At 43.1% G+C, this 25,266-nt stretch overlaps 1 protein-coding gene across 1 annotated transcript in view; it reads right to left on the bottom strand.

The window, feature by feature from the left end:
- Nucleotides 1–8,155: 8,155 nt before the first annotated feature.
- LOC136790685 (uncharacterized) overlaps nt 8,156–25,266 on the bottom strand; it is a 98,888-nt gene continuing 81,777 nt past the window's right edge. Inside the window, exons 4-5 of the mRNA XM_066995993.1 lie at nt 14,892–20,867; nt 8,156–14,310 (exon numbers count right to left, since the gene is read on the bottom strand). Coding sequence (XP_066852094.1) covers nt 20,577–20,867 — 291 coding nt within the window. The 3' untranslated portion in view covers nt 8,156–14,310; nt 14,892–20,576. The remainder of the gene's footprint in view (nt 14,311–14,891; nt 20,868–25,266) is intronic.

The following is a 25,266-nucleotide window of genomic DNA, read 5'->3' as shown; positions in this document are numbered from 1 at the left end:
ATAGAAAATCATTTATCAATTTACCTTCAAAGTTCAAGTTTGCTGTTGTGCAATCCCTTACAGTGTTTAGAGATTTCATGATTTAAGCGATACGCTCAGACTCCATCTGCTGCATATTATTGACCATATTATGTAAACTACGTTTTAGCAATTCACACTCGCTTGATTCTGCAGTACCTGTGGGTGCCAAACATATGTTTCCTATTCTACTTGCCTCTCCTGGGCCATATGCAATCCACTCAAACCATCAACTCCCTTATATATGCAACTTGCTGGTTGGAAGGATTTTTTTAACATATAAATCAAACTATGCTAAGTGCCAAGAGTATAAACTGATTTGAGAAGATGACTTTGTGGTATTAAATCAGCACTTCTGTGGTATTAAATTAGCTCTTCTGACTTACCCCACATGAGATGACGAGAGCTACAGTAAGCCTGACTTACAGCTTTCAGAGACCCATCCTTGAAGGTCCTCAGAGGATGATCGTCCCTGAAGCACTAAGGGAAGCTTCACAGGCAAAACTGCTCAGCAAGGCAGCCCCAGCCACCACCCCAGAGCCGTCCAGGCTGTCCTGGGGCCCTCTGACCCACTCTGGGCAAAAGGAGGAACTGTAACGTCGGCATGCCCAAAAGAGACAGGACTCGAAGAATGTGGTGTTAAGAATTGAGATATCATACTGTTGCTAGGCAAAACGTAATGTTTTTTTTTTCCCCTCATCTTGTTGGAGAAGCCTCTGCTCTCTTCTTGAGGGACAGAGCTGAATTTCATATTGTCACTAATGCAAAATTAGGATGACAGCCTACAGACCTGCTTCTTATTCCAAGGCATGTCTCCAGCCTGTTCCCTTTTGGAAGTAACACCATGTACTTACCAAGTATTTCACAAGATAAAAACATCACCCCACTGCTGCAGTAAGATGATGTCAGGGGCTTTGCTTTTGTTTTTTACAGTTTGCACTGGAAAAAGGAACAAAAAGATGGAAACTTCATCAGATTCCATGTGCAAAACAAACAGCTTTAAGTGAAAAAAGAAAATGGGCCCAGCCCATTCACGGAAAATGAAAACGGCTGTCTCGAAGCCCATCAATTTGGTCTCTCTCTCAAATATCTGTCACTTCTAAGAGTGTTGAACACACACTGGGATACATTGCTCTTTTGTTCAAAACTTCTGGTATTTCATAGCATCAAGAGGGAAATCAAATGCTCAAACAGATCAACAGGAATTTTCCAATAATGCCAAAACCTGAGATAACATGCATCTACTCACGGTCTGTAGAAGAGGGCACAACACTGACATTTACAACAGAAGATGTAAAACGTCCAGTTGAATCATTTCAAACAGGCATCACACTCCAAAATATATTTGCTACATTCACGGTAGAAACAAGCAATTAGCTTTGTTCCTACTACTGTCCACCTACTGCAGTACTGTTCCTACAGTTACTAAGGACAGCAGGGACCAGGCAGGGACCTCGAATCTCTAGACAAGCAAGCTATCTGCCACATCACTGAAAAGCTAGTGTTCACTCAGCTCTTGTTCTTTTACAGCAGAGAACTAAACCAGCACACTTGCCAAGTGTTTTTGTTTGTCCTTACTAATCCTTGATTCCAAAACAGCTCCTCTCCCCAACTACACATTCCCAGGACTGCACCTTCTTCAGGGTGTTTTTTGACACAGGAGCTGCTTGGTCCTACCCCAGAAGTGCAGAGCCATCACTTACTTACTTCTCGTGGGAATGAATGAGAGAACAGCAGGATGGTTGAACATCCTCCTCCCCTTGCCACCTGCCTGCCTGCCTGCTTTTGTCTTTCTGCTCTGCCTTCTGTTGCAAACGAGTACAATGTTTCTGCACAGGCAGCTAGGTTGCTCCCAGGGCTACCTGTTATACACCTCAGTTCTGCTTGAGGGGTGACAAACGGTACACCCAGGAACAGTGTTGCTCAGGTCACAAACACTGTAGGAACCTTTGTCAAGGCTGATGTTTTGGCAAAGACCGATATTCATAAAGATGCCCCATTATGCTCTCTGCTTGATGAGCTTATCTTACTCCCCTGAAGGTGACACCTTCCCAAAAGCTACCACATGCTTTCAAAATCGGTATTAGCCACGGCTCAGGATACGACCTGTGCCACACAATAGGTTACTTATCCCAGAGTACTCTCCTGAATTCCCCTTATACCCAGTTGCTTCTAAGCAGTAGTAATTCGTTGCTAGCCTATATTAAGCAAGTTATGACATCCCAGAAGTCTAGCTCATCTGTGCTAGCTCACACACTTAGAATAGGAATACTGGCTTCCCAATAACAATAAACTGTTTCTCACTTATTTTTGTTCACCTGGGCTTATGGAACAGGGAATCAAATAATAGGAAGGGGTGTATTTACTGTACACTTGAAGTTGCCTCCTCAATAATTGAACAGATAACTCAGTCTAAGTATTTGCAGTTTCCTAAAATCACGTTTGTTAGTGATGCATCTGGATCTCAATAACCATTACCTTCTGCTACCTACAGGTAGAGATAATTATCCACGAGTAAACGATTACCTATGCTATAAATTACCTACAAAAATTTGGGCTGGGTTTTTGCCAATCACCATTCCAATTAATTAACCAAAATTGACTAGCTGGCTTTAGACCAAGTATTTCCTCATCAGTATTCAATGCCAGTGCCTACAGGATGAAGGAAGAAAAAAAAAATCCTACAAAGGTTAGCATGGTTAAAGCAACAGAAACAATTTGTTCTTGTCCAAGTCTTTGCAGTGAATGGTTGCTATTTTTGCCTGTGACACCACACAGGAGTGTGGCTGAGCGTGTTCTGTGGTGAGATGGTCACCACCAGCACACACACACAGGTGTTTCCATCATGGAGCAGGGTCACTGCCATCAGTGGGAACCAAAAACCTCACAGTCCTTGTGTTTCTCTCCAGGCCAGGTCATTGCACAGATTTCCAGCGGGATCAGGGGACACAATCACATGCATGTTACAATGGCAGTGGAAAAAAAGGGAAGTAGCAGTATTACTACACTTGACCAGTATGTTTCAGAAGGAATTCCCCAATTCCTCCATGTTGAAGGAGCTAGCCTGAGACACTCAAAAACCTTTCATTTTCAGCAGTCGAGGTGACAGCAGAATTTCACACCAATGTAAACAAGGCTTTAAACACCCAGCCTTACACATCTGCAGAATGACAATTTCAAAAGAAACATGTGCTCCATTTTTATGATTGTATGCACTGAATATTAAACAAATTTCTGGCATTCCCAGTTGAACGATCACTACATCCTGTTACATGCAGAGACTTTTTACATGTTTGTGTGGGCTATGAACATTCATAACAGCAAAAATTGCCATTAGGAACAGTGAAATTCACTCTTTGAACAGGCACCACCTCTGGCTCAGCACCACAGGGATACCTAATAAGTACTTCAGATAGAAAAATGTGCATGCAAACAAGCCATCAATCTAAAGCACACTGAAATTAATAGCAAGTTTCCCCACTGGATACACGTTTTGTATCAGGGCTCATTAAACGCACTCTGGTATAGAAGTAGTTCTGTAAATATACAACAAAGTTTCGTACACACTAGTACAAATCCAAGTTTAAGAAACAAATCTTTGTGTTTAAACCAAGCTACGCTTGATCAAGTACCTGTCTCCACGCAACCTGCTATTTATTCTGTGCCTTTTCTGAGTGATACAACTCTTGACGTAATTACGAGAACAACCCAGCAGCTATGATCCTAGGCTCAATTTATTTGCTTGAGAACACCCGTGCCATTCCCTACAAAATCCAATGAGATACTTCTAGTCAAGTGCTGGCCACTTTGAGTGGAGTTTGTGCAAGGAATAGAGGGAAGGCCTCTGGTTACAGAAAAAAACTGGGTGCACGCATAGCTTCCCATTTGCTATGCTATAAGGCTCTGCAGTTTACAACTAGGGTCTCACATCAGTCTTACAGCTCTATGCATTTTGGAAGAGGCTCAAGTTTTTGTGCAAAGCATCAACTCTTTGCTGATAAAGGACTCGACCACATACTTTTACTAGAGGTCTGAACAGATGCTATTGAAGCAGCTCTGACCAGCAAAAAAAATTCTCCTCCCTTAGAGGATTCTAAGTCAGATTTCTGAAATTTTTTTAACTCAAGACAACCATTCTCTGGCAAATATACGTGGTTTTAGTTGAAATGAGACTGGCATATTTATTTGGTAGTGATTTTTAGTAGCATTTCTTGCAACAGATAAGGTACCTCACACACTCTAAGAAAGATAAAGCTCTAAGTGCTGACAAACACAGTGATTAGCAGTCATTATAGACTGTTCTGGAGAAGTCGTCAGGGAACTTATTTCAAACCAAACAATCTGCGAAGAAAATCGCTAATAAGGATAATCTAGTGCTTTCTATTTCACCTCAAAAATCGTTTTAAAGACACTTTTCTAGTGTCACCTCTAGTTATTGATTTATTAAAAACCAACAAGATATTTCACTGCATAAAATAAGATTTTTATTTATTTATGCAGGCCTGTCAGTGTCGATAAAATACTGTGGAAGCTAGATATTACTTGCCTTCCATATAATTAAGTCAAAGGCTAGACCTTTGTGGAAGCACTTGACAGAATTCTGATCCTGACCAGACAAAGAAGGTGAAGAAGGCAGAGGTGCTTCGGGGCACTGCAGGTCCCCGTCCCACTGCTTACAAACCTGCTATGGCCCCCACAGCTCCCCCAAGTGCAGCTCAGTCTCCAGGGCAGCCAGATGGAAGATAGAGGGAATGCACCAGCCACCAACCATCAGCTTGCCAAGGTCATGACATCAAGGGTGTTGCAGGGAGAAGGGCAAATGTTTGCGCTAAACTCTGCATGCTGCTAAGCAGGCTTCAAGGAAGAGAGCACGTAGCTGTACATCAAGGCAGAAGGCAGTCATGTCTGCAGAAAACCTCCTCAATTTTGAGTAGCATTTAAGTACCTCTTGCAACCAAGATATTCCTGCTTCTTGTAGGGTTATTCTCATCTACATCTCAAGCATTTGTTAATAAACAGTAAATCTTTAGCCTAGTTAGAGTTGCTCTGTTTAATAAACTGCGTGCATTCCATCAACATTATTCACAACTTAGCCTCAGTTATGAGCAAATCCATGTCAGTCTACAAGAAATACGGATTCAACTTCACCAAGGTTTTGGCAGCACAACACAGGTTCAGGCTGTCTGAAATATTCGGGATCATAAGCAGGGTCAGATTTTAAGAGATGAATTTTGGAGACTAAAAATTACACACCCAGCTTTCCACAAGCACTCCAGCTGGAAATTGAAGCGTGTGGAAGGCAGTAAGGTGCCTGAAGCACTCAAGGGATGCTAGATACCAAACACTTTTGAGGTGCCTGCAAGTGGTGTCAGGTGTTAGAGGTAAAAAGACTCAAAGTGGCTTACACCCCTGAGGATTTTGCTCAGGGATGAGTCCAGACACCAAATGATTTTCCACAGGATTACAGCAGGCACACGCCAAAAGTCCCTCTTTACTGCTTTAAGACATGCTCTTCCTCTGCTTGCGCCTCATACTGCTGCTTTTGCTTGTGTAAGACTGTGTGGAATTTAACACTTGGGCCATATTTCAAAGTCACTTGGCTGCAGAAATATTCCTGGCTAGGCACAGCACTAAGCCAAATCAGGCACTCTTTGAAAGACAAGGAATGGGATTACAGGCCAGATGTACTATGAGAAAGAAATCAGGGAACAACTACATCTATCTGGCAGATTCTGGAACAGTTCACTAAGGAAATGCATGAAGAACATCTGCATCTACCACAGGCCATCAGCTCCGTCGTGGTCACACACGACTCTGGGTACCATCCTCCGCTTGTGCTGAAGTTAGCCCATGGTGCTAACCTGATATTTGCCTCTTAACATTGATACGGAGAAATCTTTTTTAGATGAGAAAACGTAGATTAATCCAAACTAAAAGGTCTGGCAGATTCACACAGCCACTGATGAGATAAGCTTTTTTACAAAACCGAAGTGGAACAAGCCTTCTCCTGAAGGTCAGAGTGCTCTCTAGCAATCCGCTGCAAACAGGTGGTCTGGATTTTGCAGTTCCAAACTATTTCTTGTCCAACAATAAAACTGAAATAAAAAGTGTTTTCATCAGATGGATCCAGATGATTATTTTTTTCTTCCAAAACTGCAGTTAGAGAAACTTCATCAACTGCAGCTTTGGTCTATTTTTCAATATAAGAAACAGCAGTCACCAGATTGTCCTGTTAACACGTCACATTCCCAGTGCAGCAGAACTAACGGCCTGGCTCCCACCCAGCTCTGCCACATCCCAGCACCTGCAGCAATACAGCTCAGGATCTCTGAATGCTGCACTTCACAAAGAACTTGCAAAAAAGAAAGCCACCTGCAGCCAACAACAAATATGCCAAGCCTTTTCAAAAAGTTCTTTCCAACTTTTTTTTTCTTTAAACTGGCTGTTGCTTAGAATTAGTCCAAAAAGAAATAAAATAAACCCCAAAGAGCAAGGAAAGCTTGGAGCCAACAGCCCTGCCTTGACAAGAGAAACCTGACAAGAGAAACCTCTCTTGTTATACTCCTGATGCTGCATTTGTGCCAGACGGGCTGGGTGGCGTCCGACTGAAGCCACATGAGGACATGTGCAGATGCCATCCCATCTAAAGCATCCCGCTGCCTCATGGGCACCTAGCATCCAGCTAACTTTCTTCTTTAGTTATTCTCAAGGTCATTTTTTGTTTGTTTCATCATCCGTTGTGTTCGCAGGCTGATGGGTCTCCTAATCCCCGGGCTGGTTACTTTACTTGAAATTAGTTTGCAGTGAAGCAAGGTTTGTACCTCACAGGAGGAAAAAAAAAAAAAAAAAGGAAAAAAAAAGAGCATTGTTTTTAACACACTTGTAACTAACAGCGTCGGTCCTTGGGGAGGTTCAAAGGACCTCAAAGGCAATAGTTCTCTGCCCAGGAGCAAAGAAGCCATTACAGCTTGTACCAGAAGATTTAATAGGTGTCATAATTTATCATGTAAACCGAAAAGTGTTTCTTAATTAAGTGCGTACGTTAATGAATTTTTTAATTTGATCCCTGTAAGTACCTTGCTATACTAATTGCAATATTCTACACATTAGTCATCCGCTGTTGCCCTTGGCTATTTTCTACCCTGAGAGGGAGAGATAGAGCTTTTCAGTTAAAGTTCATTTAACTCTTTCCACCCAACAAATTAAATTTCCTGTTATTCACACTGGAGAGTGACAGCTGCATTTCAGTCCCAGGGCGCTTGAAGGATAGCATCTTCACACACATCAGCTTGGGTCTTGGCATAGTCTCCCACATACGGGGGGAGAGTGAGAAACAAGGGAAAAGCCACGGGATCCTTCTGCAGAGGAAAAACACCATCCTGCGTTATACAGGACTAGGAATTTGCTCCTGGCATGGGGGACAGATGCAGCAGAGAAAGGTTATGAGATGGGCACTTCCTAGCATGGTTTCAGATGCAGTGTTTGGGGTTCATTTTCTTACCAACAGCCTTAGGAGACAAACATTGCACCGTCCACAGATTGTTTCCTGTTTCAACATGTGCTTGGATGAGGCCTCGGCTTTTCTGATACTTTTTGCTCACACCAAAAACCTAGGAAATGAAGAGGGTGGGAAACTTGCTTCTGCACATGCAGAGAAGGGAAGGGAAGGAAAAGCTGCAGGTAAGGTGTGTTGCTTGCCCACTTCACAAGCTAACCTGTTTAGGAATTGATTCTCCAATCTGTCTAGACATCTGTCAAGAGACAAAGCAATACTGACATAGCTGACAATGGAGACCTGCATCTCAGAATTGTAGACCACAGTTAATTTAGGGTACCTGAATAGCTTAAAGGGCTTTGTAAGATTCTTAAACGTTATACACTACAAAACCCATTCTTCTTTCCACAGCAATAATACTCTTATAGCTGTTCATGTCAAACAGAAGAGCCACTACACATTGCAAATTTCTCATCTCTATCAGGACACTATGCGAATGCAGGGAATAAATAGTCAGCCTGTCCAAACTCTACAGTAACACGAGACAAAGCAGAAAGGTTACACCATTAGCAAAACACAATGCTGGTGCAAATCGAGCCACCCAGCTTCCTTCATAGGCACATTCTTTACATTTGATTTTGTTTCTGCTTCTTGAGTTTTAATATAGGATTTCAGAATTTGAACTCAACAACTTTAAGGAAAAAAATTTACTTTTTAATAAAAACTATCACTGTTCTAGGAAAAAAAAAAGTGTCTTATTTTCTGTCCTGTCTGCCAACAGAAAAGTGTGTTTGAATAATGCTTATCCTATCATTCCCACTGTTTGTTTCTATGGCCCAAGTAAAACAACAGCAACAAGTCACTTGCTGAAGCATGTTAGTCCTCAGTCCACATCTCCAATGTAATAACAAGCATCACAAGGTTTCTCTTCCTGCATGCTGCTTAGCTTGCATACCAGACAGGTATTCACAAGATCTTCGGCAGACATGAAATGCTCTCCAGAATTAAGAGGCTCTGGACTAAAACTGAGCGGGAACAGCATTTACACCTTCCTTTGTTATGATAGTGTCTATTTCCTGCTGCTACACAACCATGTCCCCAGTACATACAGGTCCAATATATATCATGTCTTCCTTATATCTTATCACAGTATTTATAATATACTACCTTTGCTGTACTCATTTTTTAGTTTATCCTGTGCAGTGCAATATTAGCCTGTCATACACCTGAATAAAAACTTTCATAGTAAGGAAAAAAATAATTCTAACCTTGTAAGAGCTGACACCAGCAGTCAGTTTGCAGAAACACCTTTTATACACAGCTGGTTAAGTGCACTACTCTATTTAGCATGGGCAAACACAGTATTTTGGGAGAACTGGGACCTCTAAACCCTGGGAAATTTAGTATGAATTAGGAGCTTAAGTTTCATTACGTCTCGTATCCTAATGGTAGTCATTTCTGACTGAAGCCTGCCCAAAACCAGTCGCTAACTATGCTTCGCTCACAAAAGACAACTGACAGACCACAAAGCATCTCCCCCATCCCAGAGAGCTTCTGCAAACAGATCCGTGATAGCCTATTAAGATACTGACAACGAGGCAACCTGTGTGCATCTGATTTAAGTACGGCACTGTTCTTAGCAGCATCAGGACCCAAGCAGTACAAATGAATCTGCCTATACTTTAAACACCTATCAGAGCTAGAGTCAGAAGGAATAAGACAGAAGAAAGCAGTTTTCTGTCTGGGGATCTCTAATTCTAAATTATTTAAGTGCCCTACTGTAAAGCCCCAACTTGTAGCACACAAACTGACAGCCCCGCTTTCTACGGTGAAGCACTGTGAGCATGGTCAAAGCACCAACTCCTGCCCGCACTTGGCTCACCCACGAGTAGCACAGCCAGATCCAAATGCAAGCAGAGCCATGCAGGGCCAGTCCCAGGTGCAGGCAGTCACCCCTTATGAACACATTACAGGGTGGGTTTTGCTGAAGTTCTCCTGACAAGCTTATGCATGCAGTGGATTACATGGAACATGTTTAAATAACGTAGGAACTTCATAGGCCAAGGCAGCTTTGTATAGTGGGACTGCATCACTCATTCACTTCCCTGCTTGCAAGAGAGCTCATGAAATTAATAGCAACAGCACAGCATAACACGCTTCAAGGAAGTGAGACTCTTCCATGGGTGGCTGTCACCTGCTTTTCAACAAATTTCAAACAGTGTTGCCTACAGCATCCTGACAAAATGCATTCTGACACCTTTCTTACTCTATTATGCTTGACTGCTAAAAATATTGAGATGCAAACCTTCCTCCAAAGCTTTTTTTTTCTTTAAAAAATAAAGAAACAACAAACCAACACTGTGCAGTCATTGCCAGAGGTTAGAACTTGCTAGCTGACAGGAGGTCCTGTCCACACAGCCAAGCTATACTTTAAGTGTTGCTGAGAGCAATGCTTCTAAAAAGTGCTTCTCAGGTATCCTGACAACTGATACAGTTATTTCTGATTAAAGACGTGCTGCCTGCTCTCCATTATTTCCAAGTCAGATCTCTAGCAACCGTATACAAGCAGAGCTCTGTGAGCAAAGCTAGCATCACCTGACCTGGCCCTTATTGTCAATTGACTTCTAACCTCTCAGCCCAACGCAGTGAAGTTTCAATCATCAAATTAAGACAAAACTGTTCCTCTGTTACAAAGACTTGTATCCTGAGCTGACCTGGATTCATTTAGTTCTCACAACCTCAGCAGGTTGAAAAGTTATTTTTCATTTGGGGGAGGATCAGACCAAGCAGAGGTAAGCACTGGCTACCAAAGTTTTTTCATTCATCTAGTTCCGTGATCTGAAAAAAACAAGAGTTAGAGGAATTGTACTTATCTTTCACTGAATTCTCAAGAGATTAAAAACTCTGACTTCCAGTAATGCACTGCCAAGGCACACCTGTCCCCTTCACAGGTACACCTACTGCATGCTTACGAAGACAGAAGTTGCACCAACTTTATCCCAGTGTGGCAACTGACATGAGTGTCTCACAGAACTTGCAAAGCTTATGGCTCAAGCACCACTGTCTCTACATGTTCCTACTTACACACTTATTAACGTCAGTTCCATCAATTTTCCCCCTTTGTACACAAGGTGCTCTCACTGTAATTATCCACAAACAAGAAAAGATAGAGAATACACACAAGTATGAATTCATGCTTCAAGTGAGACTCCCCAGGAATAATTTTTTTCCACTCTGGAAAAAATTGATGGGCTTTGCTCTCAGGTGCCTTGCTCTCCATTGTGTATCTACATCTGTATGAATCTCCATTTTGATCTTGTACCAATTTTCACAGGTGTGAAATCATTACATAAAGTGCAATGCAACAGAAGAGCAGGCTCATGATATTTCTCTCTCATCAGGACCATCTGGACCATATTTTCAGCTGGTGTAAACCAGAGAAAAACCACTGACTTCAACAGAAGCATATCACATTTACACCAGGTCAAAACTTGGCCCTCTTCTCTCTCTTGCATGATTCACCACGTTGGCTGTCATACCCCACTTGTGACAAAACATGCAGGACTGGATGAGAGTAAGTCTAATTTACATGTGTCTGTCCCTCTAGAAAGGAAGATTAGTTTTGTTTTTCTTTTGCTCAGTTTTCTGAGAAAGCTTTGGGAAAGCTTAGGGACACTCGAGCGCAAAAACAGTGCTGCCCAAATTTTGACCAATTTCCACCTGTGGGAACACTGGTTCCAGGTTAAGCACTAAATCTGTCTGCAGTTCTTCTCCTCACCATCCTTCTAAATAAAGTCATCTGTGTATGATTCCTTGTGATTTGTTCCTGGTCAAAAGAAAACATCTACCTTTTCTTTCTAGAGCTACAGGTGGACATGTGTCTCACAAGAGCTTTTATAAGCACAGCACTGCCAAAGCCACCACAACCCAAAGAACTACCTAAAAGAAAGTAGACCATCTCAAAATGGATCTAAGAAGGACCTTCCTCACTTGCTGGTTTGTTTTTGCCTATTCTCTTAACCTTTTTCTGACATTGGATAAACAGTCAAAAAAAAATACTGGAGGGAGAAATGGTCAGTAATAATCATATCAATGAGTAGAAAGCAAAAATTGAATCACATCCTTTTCTGTCGTCTCAATACAAGACAAATGCCAATATCCCTTAATCCCAAAAACACCCTGCATTTTCTACAAGTTCTGGGTGCTAATCATATGTACCATTTGCTAAGAGCTAACCCTCCTTGCCTAGTAGTCCCCTTTAATACTCACTGCAAGGCTGGCACCAAAGCTACAGGGACTTGAGTCCTGTCATTGCCAGTCCTCAGCTGCACCGCCTTCACCCCAAACACAAGTGGCTGCCTCTTGACTTAGGAGGCATCTAAATGAGGCAGAGACCCCTTGGCACAGGTAACTCTGTACCCTCGGGCTCCTTGGGAGGTTTTGTCCCTTAGACAAAAGACTTTCCCTAGGAATTCCCAGCAAACAGGCAGAAGACAAACCCTTGAAGCTCACTGGCATCTGGTCAGCCCCCTAGAAACACCCTTTGACAGAACAGAATCGAACTGCAGGGACTGAAACGGGTCCAGTGATGTGTTCACATGCAGCCATTTATTGTATACCCAGCATCCCCATCGAGCAGATGACAGGTGCCCTAGACACATTTTGGTCTTGCTGAATGGTATTTAATGCAAAAGACATCTGATCTGCCACTGAAAGCAGCATTAAGTGGTTTGATCAGAAATGACATCTGAGCCAAATGAGCTAATTAGTTTACAGGATTTCCCCTTTCCCCCGCTCAACAACAACTGAAGTCGATTTGTGTTTTCCCCTCAGCTTAAGGTCTCACTATAGGGTGCCATCCTATTGTTCAAACTAGAGCCTGACACTTAGAAAAAAGATTAAATGCATGTGTTGGCAATTCAGCCAAAGCAGGCACATCTGCTGCTGATAAATACTGTCATTTCTTTGTCAGGGGAAACACAGCATCCCTGACTTAAAAATCAAAATAAAACAAGGCAAGCGGCTTCCACCTATGTAAGAAGCTAGCACTAGCAAACCAGGACGAGGCAAGTCCAAATCTTTGTTTGCCTCTGCCACTGAGACTTGGAAATTACCAGACTGATTACCAACGTCTGAGGGCTGCCTTGAATTCATTCCTATTTACATTGTGGTGGTGATTGCAAGCTCCAATGTGACTCAGTCAGTCCTATTTGCTGTTGTAAAGAAGCCTACCACATCCAGCCTCAAAACCGCCCCTGAAGCCCAAGGGAATCCCCACGTAAGCACAGAGATGAGGAAACATCCCTCCTCCCAACTCCTCTTCACACCATGGGCCTGACAGGACACATGGCAAGGGCCTGCACAGCCCCTTTAGGCCAGCAGCCACTGAGGCACCTTCAAGGAGTGGGACTGGCAGCAGTCACCAGGGGAAAGCAGGGGGACAGGAGGGCAGCAGCACTCCCCTACTGCTCAGCTCCCCTCCATGGGAACTGCACGTCCTCCAGGTCCAGCCTGACATTCCAAACATGGCCCCAGGTGTACTAAGTGTGGCTTTCGGGGTTGTCATCTCCCTTTGCTGCTTAAGGGACAGCTTGGAGAGAAGTGAGAAGTACAAGAGGACCTTGTACAGGACTGAAAGGGTGCCTCCCCTGCTCCAATGTGGTTCTGAGGAGAGCAGTAGCATCATGCAGCTCATCAGCTGCTTCATCCAGCCCTTAAAGCACTGAACATCACTCTTACTGCTATTTTCTCCAAGCCTACAGGAAAACACAAATCTTGTGGTGCAGCAGTGACACCATTGGCAAAATAAAAGAAGTGCAGTGGCTACTAGTTTCAGAAAGATTGTCGTATTTGTCCTCTCAGAATCCAAGTGGGACAGTGTCAGCCAAAGGTTCAAGGAAAATGAAACCTCAGCGAAGTTCTCTGTGGCTTGAGGACTGAACCCTGCAACTATTTCCACCTCGTGGCTAACACAATCCTGTTCCCTGTAGCCAGTGTAGCAGTTTACACCAGTATTTGCCAGAACCCACATCAGACAGAAGTACCGAGCCTGTACTGTAAATAATTCTCCTGAACCAGTTTTAAGCCAACCGCTGCTGTGATACTGTGTTTTGAGAGGGGCTCATCCTGCAGGTGGGCAGCAGTACTCCTGGACCTACTTGGTAACACCACAGTGGCCTGATGAGCCCAGCAGCACTGGCTTCAACTCACCAACATGAAGACACAGTCACCTGTGGTAGGAGCCAGTAGTGCCACATCGCAATTCCAGACCGTCACAGATGAGAAAATAAAGACATGACAACAGCAGTAACAGGTGGAAGTTCTGTAACTTGGACTAACTTTGACAAAGAGGTGTATTTTGTCACTCAGACTGACAGAGGTTAAGCAGTTGTCACCTTATCGAGCTATTGTTAAGCAGTTGTCACCTGATCGAGCTATCGGACCTTTCTGGAGCGCATTCAATGCCAAACTTGTTTTGCTTTTTCCAAAGACCCACTGGCACATCATCTGAGCTGCTTCAGAGCACACACGCAGACTCCCCAGTGACTTTCAAGGACTGTTGAGCTGTACCCAGTTTCAGGGCTGATGTTCATTACTGCAACAGTTTTAAATAATTAGCACTGATTTATGCAATTTTAACATCCAATATTAAACTATTTAATATGTGATTTATATAAGTGCAGTCTTTAATAGGTCTTACAAGAGCTGTTAACCTGAAGAGGACAGAAGGTAGTTATGCGCCCTTTCCAGCAACCTAAGAGAGGACTTGGGTCTGACTGGTTGACACCACATTAAAACTTTTTACTAAGAGCTAAAGAGCATACGCAAATAACTGGATCACAAAAGGGAATGTATTAGATGATGCACACAGACTTAAATTAACCTTACTGCAATCTGCAGTTATTCCCCATCAGCAGGGTCATAGGTACTGTGGTTTCAAAAAAGGTGACCGGCAGAATTTCTCATGGCCTCTACCCCACAGTTCTCCATGTAGCACAGAAGGCGGGCAACAAAACATCAGCCTGCTTTTGGGCTCTGAACACAGGGGCTCTGGCTCTTGGCTACACTGACAACATGCTAGGTAGCAAGGAGTGGTTCTCTTCATCTCCTACACCTCAGTTTTCTCTGCTGTGTAAAACCAAGATCATGATGTTGGCATCCTGTACACAAATCTGCTTAAGTATTCATGAAAAAAATGTATGTAATAGCAAGGAATATTAATAACTACTATTGCCATTAATAATACAACTACAGAGTGAGCAGCACTTGAGAAAGATACTGATCTTTTAGAAAAACTCACTCACTACAGCACACACCAAAAGCAGGAAAGAAATCGTGACTTTTCCCTAGAGATTTTAACTGCCTGGAAAAAGGATACACATGCTGTTTCTCAGTTTTTACTCCTGTTATCTTGGACAGGTCTTGACGGCAGGAGCTCCTCGATTCGTCTTGCTCAGACACCCTTCTCTCTGCCACGCACTTGCCAACAGAACACCTGCCTGTGACTTCACAGAGGGTGCGGTGACACTAAGGATCTCCTCCAGCCTCCTGCACCAAGTGGGGCACTGCTACTCTATTACTGCCATCACATTGGGCTGCTCTAACAGACTGAAACAGCGTGAGCTCTCCTTTTTTCCCGGGCCTCATCTCCTTCACAGGTTCTGTACATGACTGAGCAGAGCACTCTCGACGCAAAAGCATTTTGTCCACAGAGTCAGCGGCTTCTCTGCAACTGCACGCAAAGTGAAATTCATCCTCCTTAAGAAAAGGAACCACTGAAGGAAGAGCAACCCAATGAAAATGTCACCTTTCAGTCTGCAGGGAAGTCATATCCTGAACAAAGCTAGAGGGAGGATGCAGCATTAGAGCTCCTCTCAGCAGATTGCGCTTGTTCTGCCCGCATACCCTACGGGAGAGGATCCAGGACAGCAGCACAGATCCCTTCCTGTAAGTAGGTGCTATTTGCCTGACACAAATTTGCTTTTGAGTTGATTTCACTCCTAACTTCACCCCTCTGACCGCGTCCAGCCTGTGGTGCTTTTTGTAGTTGCAGTGTATTGTGAGGAAGGCAGACAGCCCAGGGACATGAACTGCGACAAGACAGGTTTTGCATTGCCTTCACACCCACCCCATCCATTCGAGCGAGCACGAAGGCTGGGAGACGGGGGGGGATCAGGTTGCATGCTTCCAAGTTAAAACACAGGTAGGATGAAGAGTTTTTGTGTCTTGTTATCCCCAAGAGGAAGTCAGGGAACCAGGCATACAAAAGACAGAAGGGATCCCAATGTACCCTTAATCTATAAATATTTAAGTAGTCCCTCCTCCCCCTCTCCTCAGCAACATATGCCAGTGTCTCCTTCAGCTCATAAAAGCCAATTCCCTCCTGCTGTTTCTGAGCACCAGAAGTCTCTGAGTGGTGATTAGTGGATTACGTGCATCACAGGGACTGACTCCAATCACTTTCCCCTTGCAAATTGCTCAACTTCAATGCAGCAGCACAGAGCTGAGGGGGCTTTGTCACCGAGGCCTGGTCCTCATTATGACCAGGAGACTTCAGGAGTTTGTTTACACGGCTGGAACATCATCCTCCTGGGCAGCTAATCAGCCTTTCCCCAGGGTTTCTGCTCTTAGAATACTTAGGAGTAATCACCACCAGCTATCTACACTGAGAGTAGCATCTAAGCAATTTCACCAAGTCAACTGACAACAGCTTGAGGTAATATTAGCCCCCTTATATGAAGACAAGTGCTCTCCACACAAGGATGCTGGAGCTTAGCACCACTCAATAAATCAGAGCAACATCCTGGAAAGCTTGCCATTAGTTCTGAGCCATTAATTTTTGCTGGGTCTTTGACACAACTGTTTGAGAGCGCTGTAACCTGCTCTCTGAAAGTTAAATTATAAAGAGCAACTTCCCTGAAGGTGCTAGTCTACTAACCCATTTAAGTCCTTGGCTAAACATCTAAAATAAATCACTGGAGAGCTGCACTGCAGAAAGCTTCCTACTGTGCAGCATGTGAGAGTAAGCCATTGCCTCCCAAAGCAAAACCCAGCTGGGAAACCTTTGGCCCTAAGCAATACCTTTACAACATATTCCACGTAGTACCATAGCAGCCAACTGAAACATGACATTTTACCATATGTACTTCCACTTAACGACATTTTCCACCAAAATCCTTCCCAGTAGATCTTCTTCAGAGTGATTAAATGGCAACAAGATGAAAAATATTAGAAGACAAATAATGCCCAGTTTTCAGTCCTGTCATCACCATACCACAATTATGACACAATTATGGTGTTCCTAGAGGGTCCCTCTAAGACCACACTCCTTTAAAGATCCCCATAAATAACTACAAGCATAGTTGTGCTACCAGTAGCAAAGTCTTCCCCATTCATCAGAACAAGTCTAAGGTCAGCTGGCAGGTGTACAGGGGGACACTGCCCTGCCCCTGAGTGACACCGATTGCAAGGAACCAACTTTCTCACTAAATGACATCAGCACCCTTCCATAACTCTGCCACGGATTGCATTTTTGTTGTTGTTTTTATTTTTAATGGTGGCCCCTAAAATCCTTTCACACTTCATAGCAAAGCAAGCCCCATCATACAGCGGACCTAAAACCTCCAAGCCATCAGCTGAAGGTACAAGGTAAGAAACGGCCTCTGGAATGGCCACAGGTCTCCTGCCATGCTGCCAAGACTGACTGCGAGCATCAGCGCGACACCGGCATTATGAGAGCAGCTCTGGACCCATCCACCCACTGCATAGCACCATAGCATTGCTCAGAGTTTTCAGCACTCTGCTTCTGGATGAGGCTGTAATGGGAAATCCTAATTAAAGGCACAGAAGGAAAAAGGCCTTCCAGACAATTAATAATCAACCTAGCGTTAGGTTAAAACCGCGTTTTAATTGGTCTGTAATGAGGCAACAATGTATCTCTGATTCCATTCAAAACTGAAAAGCCTGCTTCAGGTAAATGAAACCAATGTGTTCATAAAGACGGGTAGTTATCAACCTTGTTCCATATGGCACCATAAATTATCAAGAGCAGGTAATGAAGCAGTGCCAACAAGTAAATACTTCACAATACCACTTTCCTTAGATCTCTCAGTGGGGGTGGATTCTCACTGTGATGACCATGAAAGTGCTCCACAAAAACAAACAGTTCAGCCCGCCCACCCTTTACTGAAATATGGATAGTGGGATTTGGTCGTCGTCATTTTTTTTCCTAGAGAAATCTTAGCTTTGCTGTTCTGCAGGAGGACAGGACAATCTGTGGGAGAGCTGTCCCACCGGGCCAAGCCTCCTCATTCCTACCCAGTTCTGTCCACAGGCTCCCTCTCAAGCATGGTTTCACCGTGCTCCTGCTACCAATGGAGCAACAAGAGCCCAGGGAAGCCCTCAAGTAGGTTGAAAAAGCTACGTAAGAAAGGCAATACCACAGTTTCTCTTGGAAACCTGTACTATGCCAGCTGAAACAGTGGGAAACCAAGCTGTGACTGTACAAGAATCATCTACCAGACCATACTCATCTGCTGAGACAGAGTGAAAAATCATTTCTTCAACAATGCCAATTGCAAGATCACCTTACTGGGTCTGAGCTATTGGTATGAACCCTTCAGTCCTTCCGAACAGAAAAATGCATCTTACCACCTTCTCTGTCTTATCTTGTATCTTCTATGACTTAGCTGTCCTATCAGCATGTTTACACCACAGTTAGTTTTCCAAATATAAATAAGGCCGCTAATTTCATTACTCAATTAAGTAACATAAGAACGCAGAGCCGCTCTTGTGCTAATCGGATTTTCATTACCACTTAATGCTGTCCACACTAAACAGTCACATTGTTTATGCCACTGCAATTACTGATGGTTCGTACAACTGGTGGGACAAAACACTTGCAGCATAGAAATAAAGTTGCTACTCCTGTTCCTGATCTGAAAGCTTATGTCAAGAGACAAACTTTGAAGAGCACCAGATCCAAAAGATCATATAGGCTACTGACTTGCACCCCAGATATTGCAGGAGCAAACTTGCTATATGAGGCACAAGACATTCTCTCTGTGAATGGGGTACAAAAAACATATTATATTCAAGCTTCATGGCAAACTCCTCACCTCAGAAAGGGAAAGGCTGTATTGACTGAGCTCTGGAAGCTCCTTTACTGCAAAACATGAATGTAAGTGAGAACGTTTTTATTATTATTGTTATTATTTGCAGGCTTAACTAAATCATCATTTATATAACATATTGAAAGGTAAACTGCCACCTGCTCCCGCCAGATGTTCTGCCAATCTTTAGTACCACTTCAGGCATGCCACAGTACTGAACAGAGTGGGTGATGGGACCTCAAAGGTATTTATCTCCCCAGTCTCCTGGTGGGCTATAAGGAGATTTCTACTACACAGACTCATCAAAATAGTAAGCATCAAAGTAGCAAGGACCATGATCCAATTAGTTATATAATGAGAGCATACAAGAGCACGTTGCTCTTGTTAATCCAAGGATCTAAAGGTGCTGGGATATGTATGGCAATGCTCCCTTGTAACTCAATTTCAATTCACTGGGAGGATGCGTTTTCAAAGGGTTTTGTTTCTGCTCCTGTAATATTTTCAGGAGAAATGGAAACTTTTCTTTATTCAAAATATGCAGAATTCCAGTAACAGTGAAAGAAACGATGCTTTAATATCCTCAGTCATTTGAAATAGCCCCCATTCTGCAACATTCGTACCAAAGCAAGAGCATGAGACTGTTGTACTTGAAACTTCCCACATCAGGATGTGCTAAGGAAAGGGTTTCTTGCACCCACATACACAAACCTGGTAGCTGATATCAAGCAGTCAGGTCTCCACTGCACAATTTAAAGTTAGCCAAAACAACTGTAAGCAAGTATCAGAAGGTGAATGGGAAATTTGCAGCCTTGCAAACGCCTGCAATTCCTCAAAGCAAATGAATGCACGACTGAGAAGAAAAAAAGCATGCAACACATTCCTTTTCAGACCGCTGTCGAGCATCACCACCACGCATGCTACTGCTGCACTGTTTGATCAGAGCAGCTCACCCATTTGACCAGGGCCTGGCTGGGCTGCCAGGAGGTGAACTCTGCTCTACTGGCACAGCACCCTACAAAAAAAGGGGTTTTGTTTTACTTTTCTCCTCACAAAGATCGATTTCTTTAGGTTCTTCAAATACCCTGATCCCATCAGCTGGAAGGAGTTAACTCCTTACCTGCTGGTAAACAGATGAGACCTCTACACCGCCTCGCAAGCAGAAGGATGTCTGTAAATATGAAGAGAGAAACACAAGTGGAGAAGGACAACAAGCAAGCAAGAGAATAGAAGGCTGGAATCCATCATGTAGAGCAGTTGTTCATGGTCATACAGCCGACCTCATGATGTTCCCATAGCACACATCTAAATGCTGGAAGAGACTCTCTACTCTCTCCCTTCTGCCTGTTAGCTTCATTCCTGGCCACCCGTTAAGATCCTGCTGGTGCTATGAGCCTTTTCAGTCTCTGTGGGTCCCTTCACTGCCGTGATGAAAGGCACAAAACTCAGGGTACTTGCAAGTTCTGAAGCTGCGTTCCTCCTGTCCCCTCAGGCTGACTGTAGAGCCCATCTGCCTCAGATTTCCACAGCCACAGAGAGGTCCGTCATGTACAAAATGAAATCACTAATACACTAGAAAGGGCTGTCAGAACACAAAAAGGCTGTCAATATATACAGCTTTTTCCCCCACAAGTAACATTTTACTTGTGAAATGAATTGTCAGCGGCCAAACATTCTGCTCTTTTGTTGAGTTTATTTTACTCCAAGCAATTCATCTTCTCCACAAAATAAGGCCTCCTGCTCGGGGGCTCTTAGGAGTAAGAATGGACTTATAAATAGGGCCACAACATGGATTATTGATTAAAACAGACAATGAAGTCTAGTTTTTCAGGTATTATTTCCATACTAAAACCATCCCCTTGGTTGTTTTTTTTTTTTTTTTTTTTTTAAACAAAGATCTTGACTAATGAGAAATTAAGCCTTCCTTTCAATGGGAAAACTTGTACCTGCAAGCATCAAATTCTTCTAATGTTAGCTTCCACTTCCAAGTGTGGTCTCTTAATACACTGTCCTCTTATTGCAGCTTCATCTCTCTTTACTGAAGAGATTTGTGTTATCCCAATCCCGATTCCCCTGGCTCTTCTCCAGCCCTCTCCTTGGCTTTCTCCCTCCTTAATTTCAACAGAGTCCACGTCAATGATGAGCAAGATTTCATTCAACGTAGCAGTCTTGATCACAGATGTTCTCCCAGTCCTCTCCAATTTCTTGACACTAACAGAACAGCTGGCCCCAGAACCACGCACATCCTGAAAAAAAAGTAGTCACAGGCCTACTTGGGCATAGATAACCCAATCTTCTGGCTATTAAATCTGTAGCACCTTTCAAGAACTACAATAACATCTTTAGCTATAGCATTGCTCATGCCTAGCTGCTTCGTCTTGTGACCCCAGGCTCTTTTACCAAGTCACTACTCTCCAGAAAGACTCTTCCAGGCTACTACTCACAGGGCCTGCATTCTTGGCTGTCAGATGCGTGGCTCTGTATCTGGCCCTGTTAAGAAGAAAATTATTTCTTCTCATTATGCAGTCCCTGTGGCTCTGTATCAGCAAGCAGCCCTCTCTGCTGCTGAACATTCCAGCCATCTTCACGTCATCGCTAGGAGTTGCAGTGTATTTTCTTCTACGTCACTAACAGAATAATGAGGTGTAACAGTGCAGGACTAAAAAGCTATTCCTGTAGGATATCATTACAATCACACCTGCTCAACAGTGATAACCTGGTTACAGTTGCATTTTAAGACTTCAGTTAGCAAAATTTTATTCCATTTAATAACAGGTTGTGTGATGATTTTGCATCATTTCAGATCCTTAATCAAAATACCATTCAGTACCAACAAAACTCTATCAGCCAAACTCATAATCTCATCACAAATGATATTAAGTTCATTTGACAAAATTCCATAAGGCCAGGTTGATTGACATTAATTATATTCAATACTTGTTTCTGCCCCAGACTGCCTGCACGTGGGTGCCATTTGCGCTTTCCAAGCTTCCATCTTCATCCTCCTATATGAGCGTATGACTACGTCCTACTTCATGGGAGGTTGTGAAGATGGATCTATTAGTGCTTAAGAAATCCTCAAGTGCTCCGACGACCCCTGCAGAAAGCAAAGCTGCAAGTCTCCTGTCAACTCTACTGGGGAGCAACCAAGTATTGCTTCCTCAGTACTTCTTTAAATAGAAAGGCTGCATGACGTGGCATCCACCTAACCCCCTGTGCTGCCTTAGAATGCGGGACAAACCGCGTGATTCAAAAACAACTGGAACAATCTTCACAAAAGGCTGCTGAGACAAGCTTACATTAATTCTTAGTGGCTAGAGCCTTGATACCTGCAGATCTATAATCTCTGCAAAATATAATCCTCCATTAAACAGCGTATTCCTGAACAAGCATTTCTCACCTCCTTAAAGCACAAGCACTCTGAATTACTCACATGTGCACACCTGTTACCAAAGACTATACAGATATTTTTTCATATCTTACTAAAAATCTCCACTAGAATGTAAAGCACATTTCCCAAGTGAGGAGAACACCGCACCACAGAAATCCTAATTCATGAATTACTGGGTGTACTGCTGAGTGAAGTCTTGATTATGTGGACGGGAAATGATAAAGTCAACTTTCTCACAGTTTGGCATATGCTCTCCCTGCCTTTTTTTTTTTTTTTTTTTAAGTCAAAAACATGTGGTCCAAGATAGCAAGCAGTAATACAAAATCTCATGAACATGAGTATAATCCATTGCCATGATTCTGTTTATGAAAACTATACAAATGAAACTTGGAGAACCAATTTCTTTCATATGAAATACTATTTTTGACTAAAACTTGCGTATACAGCGTCCTCTGTTGAGACATCTGCAGAATTACCCAGTGACAAGGGTTAAAACAGAGAGAACTGACCTCCCGTGGAAACAAAAGGAAGTCACACAATGAGATTAGCCTGGTTTTGTCTTCTTTTTTTTCCACTAGTGACAAGAAAGCCATGTGAGTAAGACTATCACATGAAGAGAAACAGCTTAACACACATCTGAAATGAAGTTCTGTCTCCTCTGAGATGCTTCCATTAGGATACAAGGTCTTCTCTAAGATGAAAAAGATTCAAGCAGCTTCTTTAACCTTCTTCTATGTACCAATCTCACTGGAGTAGTTTAACAACTCATACACCTGAAGTTTAAGACCCAATGCTGTTGATTCGGCCTTATTTTTCTTCACCCAAACACTGCTAGCTATCATCGCGACCTCTTTCGATAATTGTGTACCACCTCAATTCTCATTCCAATCTGAAAACAGAATGACAGGGGAAGGAGAGGGCAGCAATAAACCCTCTTTTATTAGGATCCATACACGGGAAAGGAGGAACCAGCTTCATATTTAGATCCTGCTGAGATTTGGCAGAGATGACTAAACACCTTTTCTACATGATCCATTTGCAATTCAAACCGATTCCAGACAACCTGAGAAACACCGTGCACGGGGTACAAAGACACTATGAAGTAACTTTTTACCAAGACTCTTATGAGTAAGAAGAGGACTTGCTTTTCACAGCTTGTTTCAGATTTCCAGTTGCCTCAGTTTACATCTGTGCTACCTCGCTGAAGTCGTTTTGTCAGAGGAGAGTCACTGGGACAGCTCTGTCCTGCTGCAGCACACAGCCCCAACCGACGCAGGGGCGCACGAAGTTCACTGACCCCACTCTGGGGAAGGGGGAAGAGAGGCAGTAAGATTTCCTGACCTAATGGGTGATTTTGCAGGCTGCATGCCTCTCTAATGAAACAGATAATTAATGCAGCTGCGACCAAAAGGAAAGAGCATGCAGCAAAAATGACTTCAATACCATAAGTCTAATTCAATGTCAATTCAAGTAAAAGAAAAGCTTCCCGGGACCTTCAGCAGCCATTAGGGCAGACCTTCAGCACTCACTGCCAATACCTGCTCAAGGACTCCTCCATTTTCCTTGGCTTTTCCTTCCCCTTCCTGCCCTCAGCCTTCTGATTCCACCCTTTCCAACCATTTACTGTGCTTGCCTGGCAGCCAGGAAAGAAGGATAGAAAGAAACCCAGCAGATTAAAGGGCAGAGGCAGAAGAGGGGCTCTGAAAAGCCACTCACACTCCCAGAGGGGGCAACGCAGATCTGCTCACACAGGCAGTGATTCATGGCGGGGCTCAGGCTTACGCACAAAAACTGTATATCTCAATAAGGACATGTGAGCAAGCACATCTTCCACACAATACTTTTTCTAAAGAAGCATCCGATGCAGCTTGCCATGATAACTAAATTTATTATTAACTGTGTATTTCATGATGTTAGTGACAATATGTTAATGTGATTTTTCACGTCCTCCTGCAGTGAACAGATGGCTCCTTTTACTTTACTTTCCACATCAAGTGTGATTATTTCTTGGTGCCAAAAGCCACCTGCCGCTCCCTGGTCTCCAGTCTAATTTTTTATGTTGGTAAAACACAGCAGGACTTGTTATCAGTTGGATGGCATCTTAATAAAAGGAGACATGCCAACATATTGACATCATGTTCAAGGGGAAATTTTAGCCCCATCCTGGCCCCTCCCCCAGATCATAAAAAATAATAAAATGAAACTAAGAAAAAAACAAGAAGCCCCCCTCACCTCCCCAGACTCCACCAGTTTCAAGATGCTCAGTCACAATTTTTGGGCCCCATGCCAAGATGCAGAGTTGGCCTCCTTTTGTTCCCATACCAAGCACCTCAGTCAGGGCTCTGATCTCTCGTCCTGTGTAATGATAATTAGCCATAACATATTCAGAAGTCAAATGTAAGCAGGAATACATTAACATTGAGATCAGTGCTGGGGTAATTTTCATTGGGAAAATGACAAAGAAGGACACAAAAATTAAAATACGGGATGCGGAGATTTTCAGTATCACTTTCAAATAGATGAAGGGTGAACTCATTTGTTTGTCAGTCACGAGCTGGCATTCAACAGACAGCTGTGGTTTACAATAAATAAACAATATGAGTCTGATAAGCTATTGTAGCCCATCTCCATTTCTCTACACACTGCTGGAAACAAAGAAGCATCTGATTCCGATGAAGATACTCAAAACTGAAAGCACAAAATGCAGTAAGCCCATGCTCAGACACCAGTATAAATGGCTCCGCTTCCTAAAAGCTATCTCCCTTGGACTTTTTTTTTTTTTTTAAGGAACAGCAAAGAATTGGACACTTTGCAGTTTGGAATGATAATTTCAACGACAGATGGCAAACTTCAGTCCCCTGTAAGTTGCAGGTACTCCTACTCCCAGATAGGGCAGGTCTTTGTGAATCCATCACTCCGAAGTCGCTCATAACGTGCTATGGCAAGGACAAACCTCAGTAACTCGAGGCAGCTCTGGTACAGAAGTGTTGAACAGCCTTAGAGACATCATTAGCTTATTTTCTTCAACATAGGTGTTGTACAGGAACAGAAATTAAAGGAAATTCTCTGGAGAATTTTTTCCAATTTTCCATTATTTCTGATTATTTCCATTATTTCCGATTTCATGATAAACTGAGCCACACCCAAAAGTTGTTAGCTTCAAAGCAGTTCAAGCAAGCTGTAATAATGAAAACACTTGGAAATATTAAAAGCAATCTTGTTCAAGCCAAAGTCACCCAGGAGTTCACTGAAGC

Source organism: Anser cygnoides, chromosome 4 (assembly GCF_040182565.1).
Source record: "Anser cygnoides isolate HZ-2024a breed goose chromosome 4, Taihu_goose_T2T_genome, whole genome shotgun sequence".
Taxonomy (NCBI): Eukaryota; Metazoa; Chordata; class Aves; order Anseriformes; family Anatidae; genus Anser; species Anser cygnoides.
This window is presented reverse-complemented; position numbering and strand designations above follow the sequence as displayed.